This window comes from Lolium rigidum, chromosome 2, assembly GCF_022539505.1.
Source record: "Lolium rigidum isolate FL_2022 chromosome 2, APGP_CSIRO_Lrig_0.1, whole genome shotgun sequence".
NCBI classification, from domain to species: Eukaryota; Viridiplantae; Streptophyta; class Magnoliopsida; order Poales; family Poaceae; genus Lolium; species Lolium rigidum.
The window spans coordinates 129,214,088-129,226,161 of NC_061509.1; the positions used below are offsets into that span (position 1 = coordinate 129,214,088).

At 48.5% G+C, this 12,074-nt stretch overlaps 3 protein-coding genes across 5 annotated transcripts; 2 read left to right on the plus strand and 1 right to left on the minus strand.

Annotated features, from left to right (window-relative positions):
• The first annotated feature begins 1,733 nt into the window (after positions 1-1,733).
• On the plus strand, positions 1,734-2,296 carry LOC124690099 (protein GL2-INTERACTING REPRESSOR 1-like). The gene has a single exon (XM_047223534.1). The coding sequence runs from the start codon at positions 1,892-1,894 to the stop codon at positions 2,294-2,296; it is 405 nt and encodes a 134-aa protein (XP_047079490.1). The 5' UTR covers positions 1,734-1,891.
• Positions 2,297-3,523: 1,227 nt separating this feature from the next.
• LOC124692350 (serine/arginine-rich splicing factor 6-like) lies at positions 3,524-7,543 on the minus strand. Of its 3 annotated transcripts, none has more exons than XM_047225702.1 (4): positions 7,434-7,543; positions 7,257-7,321; positions 6,937-7,008; positions 3,524-5,825 (listed from the first exon to the last, which is right to left on the minus strand). In XM_047225702.1, the coding sequence occupies exon 4, from the start codon at positions 5,823-5,825 to the stop codon at positions 3,948-3,950; it is 1,878 nt and encodes a 625-aa protein (XP_047081658.1). In that variant the 5' UTR covers positions 6,937-7,008; positions 7,257-7,321; positions 7,434-7,543; the 3' UTR covers positions 3,524-3,947. The 3 variants fall into 3 exon arrangements, with proteins under 3 accessions (XP_047081658.1, XP_047081656.1, XP_047081657.1); XM_047225700.1 differs by having other exon boundaries at positions 7,200-7,321; XM_047225701.1 differs by lacking the exons at positions 6,937-7,008; positions 7,257-7,321; positions 7,434-7,543 and adding an exon at positions 5,956-6,016.
• Positions 7,544-7,871: 328 nt separating this feature from the next.
• Positions 7,872-8,671, plus strand: LOC124687228 (pectinesterase inhibitor 8-like). Its single transcript, XM_047221034.1, has one exon. The coding sequence runs from the start codon at positions 7,919-7,921 to the stop codon at positions 8,483-8,485; it is 567 nt and encodes a 188-aa protein (XP_047076990.1). The 5' UTR covers positions 7,872-7,918; the 3' UTR covers positions 8,486-8,671.
• The last annotated feature ends 3,403 nt before the right edge of the window (positions 8,672-12,074 follow it).

The following is a 12,074-nucleotide window of genomic DNA, read 5'->3' on the forward strand; positions in this document are numbered from 1 at the left end:
CATGCGGCGTAGCTTGTTCGTCTGAATCATGAAGGCCTGCGAAGCCAATTCGAATTACTTCAAGCAATGTAGAAATGCCGCCGAGGTGATGGGTTTCAGCGCTTTCCAAAAGATCTCTGCTGCCATGAGGGTCATTGCGTATGGCATCCCTGCGAATTACACCGACGAGTATCTTCGAATTGGCGAAGATACTACCACAGAGTCAATCCGCAGGTTTGCTCGCATGATTATCAAGTTGTTTGGGCCAACGTATCTCCGAGCTCCCAACGAGGATGACACCAAACGGTTGATGGAGATAAATGAGAAAAGAGGTTGGTCTGGCATGCTTGGTAGTCTTGATTGTATGCATTGGGGCATGGCATGGCCAGTACTGTGGCAAGAGCAAAGATGTAACCATTGTACTTGAGGCCGTTGCATCACAAGATTTGTGGATTTGGCACTGTTTTTTTGGTTTGCCGGGGACAGTCAATGACATCAACGTGCTGCAAAGGTCTCCTTCGTTTGCCAAATTAGCAAATGGGGAAGCACACACTTGCAACTACAAGGTCATGAACAATAAGTACACAATGGGATATTACCTAGCCGATGGCATCTATCCGGATTGGGCAACTTTTGTTAAGTCTGTCAAGGATCCCAAGATAGAATAGAAGCTGAATTTGCCAAGGCTCAAGAAGCAGCTCGCAAGGACATTGAGAGAGCTTTTGGTGTTTTGCAAGCAAGGTTTGCTATTGTTCGTGGCCCAGCCCGATTTTGGGACAAGAAAACCCTGGTCAACATCATGACATGTTGTGTAATTCTTCACAACATGATCATCGAGGATGAAAGAGAGTTGAGCTTGCCCTTCTTCTATGACAATGTTGGCACCCGAGTGGAACCCCAACGCAATCCGGATCGCATTGAAGCTTTCCTTGAAACACATCAGCAGATTGGTGAATGCCAATATCCATGCTCAGCTCGTCTATGATCTGAAGATGCACCACTGGCAGCGATATGGCCGTCGCCTTTGATCCTACCATTACATTCATTTGTTTGTCACATGTATCATTGTTGAGACATTTGTGCATTTGTCCAATTTTTCGAAGTTGTTGTAATTTGGTTGAGACATTTCACATTTGTTCAATTTTCCCAAGATTGTTGTATGTGTTGCATATGAATTCTATGAAAAACTCTGCCTTTACGGGTTCGGGACCCGCAGGCGCAGAACAGAGATCGTAAACCGAAACTGAAACTCAGTTTTCGATACGGGCTCTGCGCCTACCATTTTCCGGCCCGTAAACACGAGTTTGGTGCACTGAACTCGTGTTTTTCGGTCCGCGTTTTTACAGGCACCGTTAGAGATGCTCTAATTAACCACAGGTCATAGGGCTCCAAAGTCACTTGATCGTCTCTGTCTCTTTTCGTACTCTTCCCTTCCCTTCCACTAAGCAGAGCTGCTTCTGCTAATAAGTAGTCGAGCCTAAAGTACCACGGATCTGTGCCTCTGTCATGCCACCACCATCTATCGAATCTATAAAACAGAAGCATGAATGCGTGCAATAAACAACCGTGGCACTCCAAGAGAGAGAGAGAGAGAGTCTGTGTAGGAGTAGCGTGCATTTAAGAAAACCAATTGACCTCCCTCTCTCCGTATGTCCATTTCCCCTATAAATACTTGCAAGCCTCCTCTTCTTCCCCCACCACATCAGCACAAAGGAAGCATCCTCACTTTTTGAGTTTGCAAATCATCACAGAAATCCAAAGACAACGTGCGGTAATACTTTCCCTCAGTTTCTCTTAATCTAGCTATAGCTCGAGCAAACCAGCAGCTTCAAGAAGGGCGTGGCTGACTCTGTTCTCTTATGCTGATCATGGATATGCAGGTACCTGACCGACAGCGACCGCCAGGAAGAAGATGAGCCGTGCCAACGGCGGGAGGGGGGCGCGGCGCCTGGACCTGAAGCTGAACCTGTCGCTGCCGGCGCGCGGCGACTCGTCAGCAGCGTCGAGGAGGATTCTGGCGGCGCCGGCGGACGAGGAGTCGTCGCCGAGCTCGTGCGTGTCGTCGGAGAGCGAGCAGCACGGCGGTGGCGGCGCTTTGCAGTGGTCGGACAGCCCGGAAGCGACGTCGATGGTGCTTGCGGCCTGCCCGCGATGCTTCATCTACGTCATGCACGCGGAGGCCGACCCGCGGTGCCCCAAGTGCCGCTGCCCCGTCATCCTCGACTTCCTGCACGGCGGCAGCGGCAACGGCAACGGTAACGAGGACGATGAGAGCAACAACCGCAACCGCCGCGGCAGGAGGAATAGGAAGGAATGAATGACGGACGCAAAGAAGAGCCGGGCGTGATCGGTTGCTTGCGAATTGGCAACCACGCAGCACAGCAGCAAGAAGATTTCAAGACCACCAGGGAGAACAAGTGGAGCGATCACAAGATGATCATAGGCCGGTCCCAGCAGTTTGATCTCAGTTTTTAGTAGCGACTAGCGACTCGCAGTGTTAACTAGTAATTCCTGTGCTTCGTTCTCCAGTGTAACCATGATATGTCAGTGCAACGTTTTCACATCACGGATACACTGGAGAAAATACCGCATAATATCATCTTCCATTGCATGCATAGCTAGTACGACAGTCTTTGCTTTCTCTGTAGTACCTTATTCTCCTCTTGTTGTTCTTGGGTCGTCTTCTTCCAAGACAACTAGAAAAAAGTGAAGAAGTAATACAGGGGAGAGGACAGTGGATGGATGGGTACTTGCGAGCGTTCACTAATTAACACCGATCATGACGAGACTTGAGATCAGACTAAAATATGCACTGACTGTGTTTAATAGTGATCTGAAGCAGTAGGGGGAGAAGAAGATGGCGCCATGACGCAGCGCAATGAATAGCAATTAAAACTCCTCCGTCACTTCTTGGCCTTAACATAGGTCTGATCTGAATACGTGCGCCGCGACGCGGTGGCCTTAATGGTGGTGCTGCCTTGGTCAACTTTGGCACGACGGTGGATACATTAGATACTACTGTCCACAACGGCGGAAGCCGAGCTCACGCGTGCAACCACCGGGCGTCAGAACGCGCCACCGCAACTTGCAGCCGGAATGAGGATTGCCCTAGCCGGGGACTCTCGTCGGTGCAAAGGGGGAGCGAAAATCGCGGCGTCAGAAACCTGCGTTTCAACATCTACCAAACACGATGTGATTGCGTCACTTTGCTAACAATTACCGGCAACAACGTTTACATATACCCCTATGGGACACAACATGATCAGAGAAACCACATAGAGGAATCAGCAAGATATACGACGATTAACAGATCGCTCGCAACAGAGGACCAGAATGACAGGGTGACTGCACGGTGTGCAAAAAAACACCAATTTGGGTGAGGCAGAGTTGAGCCTCTGCAGAGGTAAAACCATGAGTAGAACACTGAACAGATTCAGAGCAAAGGGCTGAATTCATAGAAACAACAAGCCACGAGATTGAATAATTTCACCTAGGCATAACATTGAAAGTGCAACTTCATAATATTGTACTGGTTGAGTAGTCCTACAAGACTAGAACCACAAAAGTAACAGCTTACATGTCTGTTCACCACCCAAGTACACGCACACACACTGGAACAAACCCTTGTTACCATTGCAACTCAAAAGGGGACATGAGATGGAAAGTGCATACGTGAATGCCCAGTAATCACTGTGTGACATGACGGAAGCTCAAGGCGATGCATAGCATTAACATACATCATATTTTGGTACCCAGCAACCATGCCATGAAATGTTTTTTACCTAACATAAGCCTACGATGGAACCACCCTCTTTACTTTCTACTTCTACCCAGTAACATCCATGGATCACCAAGATTCAAAATAAAGGAGACCCGCATGATACTATAGCAGAACAACTGGGGCACCAGCCTAGTCATCCTCAAAATGCATATTCGCGAGTTCTGGGTAACAGATGGGGCTGCAACCCTTAGTGGCGCTCCCACCAGCCACTGCTGCTTCTGACATACTGATCGACGATACCAAACTCTTTGTTCTGCTCAAGCCGTTTACCATAGTTCTCCGTGGAAATCGGACCTTTCTTGCACCGCCGGTAGTAAATAATTTCCCATGGCCACAGGCGCGCGGCACCAAAGTAGTTCTCCACAGTTTGATTCGACAAGACTACCTCACGTGCTTCCACTCCATAATGCTTTAGAGCTGAGACAACTTCACTAGTTGTTAGCTTCAAGGAAATGATCCTCCCCTTTTTGACCACATGCTCCATGTTTGACTTCACTGGTAAAGCGTCCACAGGGTTGGTTGTCTCACCTAGCAATGCATCGCCAACAATATCATCAACCATGTCCTTGTGCAAGTTGGTCTCTGCATGACCTGACACCTTAACATCCACACCAGGTACAGGCAGATCTCCATTGCTTTGGGCATCCAACTTGGATGAAACAACTGGAACCTCACAGTTTAATCTTGACCCTTCAGCTTCTTGCTTGCAATCATCCATATGTCTGAGTTCAGATCTTGCCTTGATATCTAAATCGCTCTCCAGAGGAGAGTTCACCAGAACACCACTGTCTTTATTCCATGCAGCAGGCAGAGAGTCACATTTTGGTGAAAGAGAAACTGATAACGGACCATGATGGCTTAAATTTGATCTCGGCCCCAGTTTTAAACCTCCAGGCAGAGTTGGCTGAGATGATTTAGAACTAGAATGTGCAGAATGAGATGGGGATTGTGCTCTTGAACGAGGACAGGGAGATCTAGATCTTGAGTATGAGGAATTCCTTTCAGAAGAGAGAGATGGCTCACGAGATCTTTTCAACTTGCTTCCATTATGCGCTTCCTTGGGGGCTTCTGCCATGTTTTCACTCTGAGGTATATGTGTTCTGTCCAATCTAGGCACATCACTCAACTTGGGCGCTCTCCCAGTCCTATCAGAAAATGGTTTCCTGAAATCTTGAACTCTATGATGTGCTCGAGTCATTGGGTCGACATGAGATTCTGGTCGTCTCGTTGAGGGATACCTGAATTTTCTTAGCCTCAGCTCCTCTCTTTCTCTCAAACTGAATCCATCTCCCAGTGTTTTGTAGCAGGTTGGAAGAGCTCTTGATTTACCATGGTTCTGGTCAAAGCGCTCAGCAGGGTGCTTTTGCCACTTCTCAGAATTCCGTCTGTGATCTGCTTTAACAATCTTTTTCTTCTCTTCTCGCTTTCTGTAGCCATGATAAGGTTCAAAACGGTCAAAATCATCATCATCCCCACCATGATTTCCTATTCCAGTCTCGCCCCATCTATCATGTTGAATTGCATTAGCACCGCTAGTACCTCCATCATCCATCTTCATCTCAACTGGATCTTCACCAATACTTTCTCCAGCTTCCTTCATGCCCTCAGCAATTTCATCAGAATCCTTTTCTACTATATCATCAGGGTTATGGCTCTTATCATGACTCATATGGTTATTCTTCTCTTCTCCTCCATCGACAGGGTTAAGACTAATACCATGACTTGTAGAGTCATTCTTCTGACCTGCAGGCTCACTTAACCTAAAATTATCCACACCATCTCTGGACGCCCTTCCATTAGATGACCTAATCTGTCTTGAACTCCTCCTAACTCTGCGAGAATGATTGGGCTGATGTTTTGACCAATTAACAGTTATGCGTCTTCCACAAACAAATGTCATATGCAGTTGCCGCAAGGCTCGAGCTGCATCACCACTAGCATCAAACACTGCAAATCCATATCTATCTTTCATCCTCCTCACAGTGCAGGGTCCAAACTTCTGGAAAACATGTTGAAGATCTTTTTCATGCACAGCTGAAGAAAGCCCTCCAATATGCAATGACATCTGCAATAAGAATTATATGATTCCATAAGAAACATACTGTCACAGTTCCGTAAAAAGGGATGAATAAAGCAACAACACTAAATGCATAATGAATTTTCATGGTGATAAAGTACAGGTGTACAATCTCAGCCTGGATGTATTCCAATATTCAACTCCACCAATGCTCACCTGTTTATATGGGTGATCAAACACTGCAATCATCATTTCCATGGCACTTCTCTAATTCTTGTAGTAATTTTAAAGAGTTAGTATTGTCAACTGGAGTTTTGCCAACTAATCGGAGCTAACACGTACACTTTTGCTTGCACAATTGCCCTCTTCTTGCGATCATTTCAACCATTAAAACTAACCACTAGAAAAATTCAGAATTGAATGGCCGAAATAAGCTTCAGAAAAAGCATGCAACTAAATTTGATAAACCATACATCATCAAGAACCATTTCATGTTCAAGCATAGCCCTTAAGAAGCTGCCTAGAAAAATTCTGAGGACACTGAAAAGACATAAGACGGCTCTAATGGGGAAGAAAAGAAACAAGCTTGACACTGCGTTCAAGCTGAGCTGTACTCACATTTCCTCAGTACCCCATACTGCATCCAGATACCTAAATATGTGACTGCAGTCCACAAACAGCAACTGCAAAGCAAAGCTGCCCATAACATCAAATACTAGCTCTTTTTATAGTAATACTTCATTGTTCGAATTGAACCTCACATGCAGCACGAGTAACAAAATGAAACAGCAGTTATTTAAAGTATCTATAAAGATCAAGATAGATGCATCTAAATGTACTAACTAAACACCATCCTTACATTGATGATTCTACTGAAGAAGTCAAGAAAGCCTACATCAGATTTCCATGTATCACTTGGAACATCACCCGAACTGGATAGTGTCTCAGCTCTGAACAAATCACTAGTAAATGACCACAATGCTGCAACAGTACAACTGGCGCATAACATACAAGACAAGAACAAAAACAAGGAAGTGCAGGAACACAAACTGTGCAACCGTGCATACTTACTGTACTAACCACAATCACGCAGGTGAATCTCAAAGAGACAGGTTAATATCTAATTCGGAATGCAGCTGCTAAGAGGTTGAAAATTTACCTTGAGGTGGGTGACCAGAGGATTCAGCTAAGTCTTCAACCTGGTAAGATATAATCTGGCCCAAGTTACGACCTGCTTCAGAAATCACTTTCAGGGCCTAGCAGACAGGGCAAGAAAGGGCACAAATGCAAGAAATCAAGTTCTAATCAACCGAAATCGCTTGTAATTTGCCAAGAAAGGGCCTCCAAGAAACATGGGAGGGTCGTTGAAATTGTGGAAAGCCAAGAATCGAAAAACAAAACTAGGGTTCTAGCCGTACCTACCTAGGGTTTAATCCAGCATGCGAAACGAGCGAAGCTGACAAGGGAAAAGAATCTCACAGCTGGAAGGCAGAGAGAAATGGAACCCCGCAGCGACGCCGTCAAATCAGGCCCCCCAAAAAATCCTGCAAAAAATCGCGCCTTGCGCCGCGTCCGGATCAAGAAGAAGCAGGGAAGATCGAGAATTGAGTTCTCGAAAATAATACAAGGGGGTAGGCGAGGAGTGCGGGCGCAAACCTAGATCTTGGAAGCTCGACCTTTGGACTGAGGTCGGGGATGAGGCGACAGCCGATCGCTTCCGCTTCGCTCGGACTCCTCCAGTCTCCACAGGTCGCAGCCAGACGAAGAGACTGCTGCAGCAGCAGTTTGGGCTAGCCTGAGGTTTAGGTCTAGCGGCTGGGCAATCTAGGCCCATAGTCCTTGCTGACGGCGGCCCGCAGTTGGCCCGAAATAACAGACCGGGCCGACATAAGTACTACACGTCTCTGTCTTAAAAAAAAAAGTTGTACACGTGTACACGCAGGGCTGTTCATATCAATCTTGTCCCAGCTCCCAGCAAGTGAGCACCGTCCACCTGTAAAATGGTGATGGAGCAAGAGAATCCAGCGCCACCATATATCGCCACCAGTGGCCAGTTGCCAGTAGGAGTCAGTCGGCGAGTGTGCTGTAGGAAACGAAACGAAACCCACTTGGATCTTGCGAAGCAGAGCTAGCAACCAGCAATGGCGATGCGGCCATCCTGGGCTCGCATTCTCGTGGCCGCGGCCGCCATCGCCGCCGTGGTTGCGCCGGGCGGCGTGGACGCGACCCCAGAGACGACGTGCAGGGCTGCGGCGGAGGCCGACCGGCGCGTGGACTACGGCTTCTGCGTGTCCAAACTGAGCCAGCACCACGACAGCCCCGACGCCGACACGTGGGGCCTGGCCAAGGTGGCCGCCGACGTGGGCGTCCTCGTCGCCAGCAACGGCCTCTACGACATCAAGGCCATGCTCGCCGGCAAGGCGCCGGTCCCGGCCGCGGGTGGCAAGCAGGCGGTGCGCGGCCCGCTGGAGCGGTGCGAGGCGCTGTACGACCGGATGGGGTCCGCGTTCGCGGAGGCCTACGACGGCATCGACCGGCGCGACTACGCGGCCGGGAAGGAGAAGGCGCTGGAGGCGGCGTCGCTCGCGCGCCGGTGCGGCGACGCCTTCGCCCGCGCCGGCGTCGTCCCGTCGCCGCTGGCGAAGCAGGGCGCGGACTCCGTCCAGATGGCGATCATCTGCACGGCCGTCACCAGCCTCATCAAGTGATGCATATGCCAGTGCCAGTTAGTGTTGCAGTTGCCGGATCGATCGTCGACCGTGATCCGATGTTGTAAACGAGCTTTGTGTGTGTGTGTGTCCCTGTAGCCGCATCGAGGCCGTTGAGGCGTTGATGATGTTTCTTCGGTGCTATAGCGATCGATTAGAAGGAAATAAAAGTGCGTGATTTCATCCTGTTTACAGATTCATTACTATACTTGCTTCATCTCGATGCGTTTTGCTTCTTCGCCATCGGGTAAGGATCGCGCGGCGTCTGTGCCGGCAAGCCGCACTCGCCGGCGTCGGCAACGAGATCTTTGCAACGTTGCTAGCCGGCAATGCGTGATGCCGCACACGATGCTCGGCTTCTACGGAGTGCACCAGCATCACTGCGCAGAGACCTCCCACAGTCTCACTTCTGTGCAGTACACGCGCAACTGCGCTAGATTTTTCGATCTCTGGCTGCCACGGGGTAAGAATTACAGTACGGATCATAAAACTCGGAACAGTGTATTTGTAGAAGGAGGTAGCGCTGTCACTGTCCGTGTCGGACGCGTGGCGCCAAGCCACATTGCAGGGGCTACTGGCATGTGGTGGTGCCAAATCTGTCGATAAGTGGTCACGGGCACCCACAATGTTGTTACTGACAGATCTAATACAATGGTGAATTTTGTTTGAAATAGAGCAAGAGCTTCACAAATCACAACATAGTGGTTCCAAGTATTTATAACGTGAATATCGTCCGGTTCTCGCCACCATGCTAAAACAACATAGAAAGCTGATATGAAATTACCTTGACGGAAACTAGTTCTAAATGCCAGAAGTTAAATTTAGCATCGGAGCACCTACTTGATCTGGTTTTCTATTTTTCTGATTTTGAAACTACCTCTATAATGTATGGAAATAGTTTCAAAATCCAAAAAGTAAATATAGAACTACTTTTGGCTACACAGTGTGGGTGTTAGTATCTCCACTCATTCTTCAAAGGATTTAAAAGGTAAAATAGGGACACCTGAGAGATAAAACATCCCCAAGCTAACCCCTAGTTTATAGGGAGGCAACCCGGGGCGCCGGCTGACACTATGTCCAACCAAAACAAGCCACGTGTCCTATGAGACCATAAAAAACCTAAAATGGAGGCTATGACTGGGCCCATAACCCCTATAATAAAAAATCGCCGGCGTCCCCCAATACGAGCATACACCGGATCTCGTGTGGGGGTTTCGAGTGGAGATGGTCTTACCGAGGTTGTAGAATCCAATTCCTATTGTGTGGAAATATATCGTAAATATTTTAAATTATGTACAAGATTTCTTCATAATAAGTTTGGCATCGTCTCAATTCGGATGTATCTAGACACTTTTTAGTGTATAGATACATTAGAATTTGGATAAACCTTCGGCATTTTTGAAAGTATAGAGATGGTAAACCTAGAGGGGGGGGTGAATAGGTTTCTACAAATTTTAATTCTTTCTTTGCAATATTAGGCTTTGCGGAATATAAAGATGAGCCTAATGCAAACTAGGTGAAGCAACCTATATGAGGATACAACTAACTCAAGCACGAAGGTTCTCACGAGCGCGTTAAATCACAAGTAAGGAGTTCGGTTAGAGATAACCGATAGCACGCGGAGACGAGGATGTATTCCCGTGTTCCCTTGCTTTGCAACAAGGTACGTCACGTTTGGAGGAGTGGAGGTCCCACGAAGGATTCCCCGCGCCACGAAGGCTCACCCTATTCTCCGGAGCCTATCCCACGAAGGAATAGCTCACTCACTTGTGGTAGACTTTGAGGTAGCCTCCAAACCTTCACAATCTTGCCCGGAGCAAATCCACGGCCGGATGCTTCCGGACTCCTCTTGCCCACCTAGGGTTTCCAAGGAACCCTAGGAAGCAAGCTTCTCAATGAATACAAGGGGGAATGAGATTTGGCTTGGTAGAACGGTAGATCGGGTCCTCCTCTAGTGATTCCCCGGAGGGATTTGAGTTTGGGTGGAGGAGGAGGGAGATCTCGAGGCTTTTGATGTTTCTAGCAATGGAGTAAGAGAGAGAGAGCTCAAGAACAGTTTATAGTATGTTGCCTAACCCTTCCAAGGTAGAAGAAGGGGTATTTATAGTGTTCTTCAAAATCTGGCCGTTGCCACTTGCCACCTCAGCATTCTTCCCGACAAACCCGGCCAGACCGGACCACGGACCGGACAGCCCGGTCGTGAGGCCTGGTCGAGCCGGACCGGTGACCGGAGCATCTTTGCGTCGTCCTGGAGCATGTCCGGTTGGTGCCCGGTTGCTGCCCGGCTTCCGAGCGGTCGACCGGACGTGGTGCCGGACCCGCCGGTCGAGAGCTCGGTCGACCGGGCCGCGGACCGGACCTCGCTGGTCCTCCCGTGGAGCCCGGTTTCCGACCGGTCGACCGGCTCGTATGCCGGACTCGGCGGTTGCTCGGCCCGGTTGGACCGGGCAGTGACCGGATTTCTCCCGTAACCCCTTTTTGATTGTTGTTGAAATGGGGGGTCACCTTTAGCCTTCTTGTTCCATTGATACACCTTTATACCTCTTTGGCTAATACACGGGAATCATCTAGTAGTCATGTATTAGTCCAAATACACTAGCACGGTGTCATTGTTACCAAAATAATGGATAAGGGTAAAATACCCTTACAATCTCCCCTTTTTGGTATACGATGACAAACCGAGCTAGAGTCACAAATAGATATTATGATAAGCTCTAAACCTTGATTCCATATAAGATATTACGAAAGCTCCCCCATAGTGTGTGCACTTGGAGAATTTGCGTTTGAATGCAAAGTGCACCACTTGTGAAACATGAGAAGCTCCCCCAATATCTTTAGGAAACAAGCATGGTATGGAGATGTGCATATCAAGATATATAAGCATAGCACACATAAACATCCTAACATAGAGTAGCACACATAATAGTCATCCATACACATCCATACATGAGTTATTGGAAATAGCAAATAGTTCTTGAAAAACTCAAAGTAAACAAGCACAAGCCATATAAAATCCAAATAAAGCAACTCCCATGGCTTGTGGCACACAAAGAACCCCGTGGTCCTAGACTCTACTCTCTTCTCCCCCTTGGCATCGGAACACCAAAAGGCGAAGAAAAGAGGAGAGATGCTATCGCACCCATCGGTAGTGACCAAAGCCAAGCGAGGAGGAGCTCTCGCGTGCATCATCATCGGCCGCATCATCATCATCACCCGCATTATCATCGGCATCCTCAGCAGCGGGAGAGGGAGCACGAGCCATCCTAGTAGGAAGAGCACCATGAGCGTACACGGAGTAGTCGAAGTTACGAAGCATCTCATCGGTAAGAAGAGGCATCTCCCACCGAGGAGCTATCACGGGCTCCATCTCGGGTCCAGGGAGGAGGAACGGGGTGGTTCCTTGAGGCCATGAATTCATTCTGGCGCCTCCGTGTCTCCTGAGTCATCGAAAGAGTCTGATGAGCAACATCATTGCTGTTCTTGCACATTTGGAACATGCAAGTGAAGAAACGAGCAGCCCCATGCTGGGAGCGCCGAGACTGACTGGAGCTGGCCTCATGATCATGGTGTGCCTTGGAGCGGCGCTCAG

Excerpts from the sequence above, each read along its gene's own strand:
- LOC124690099 (XM_047223534.1), top strand. The coding sequence starts at position 1,892 with ATGAGCCGTGCCAACGGCGGGAGGGGGGCGCGGCGCCTGGACCTGAAG.
- LOC124692350 (XM_047225702.1), bottom strand. The coding sequence starts at position 5,825 with ATGTCATTGCATATTGGAGGGCTTTCTTCAGCTGTGCATGAAAAAGAT.
- LOC124687228 (XM_047221034.1), top strand. The coding sequence starts at position 7,919 with ATGGCGATGCGGCCATCCTGGGCTCGCATTCTCGTGGCCGCGGCCGCC.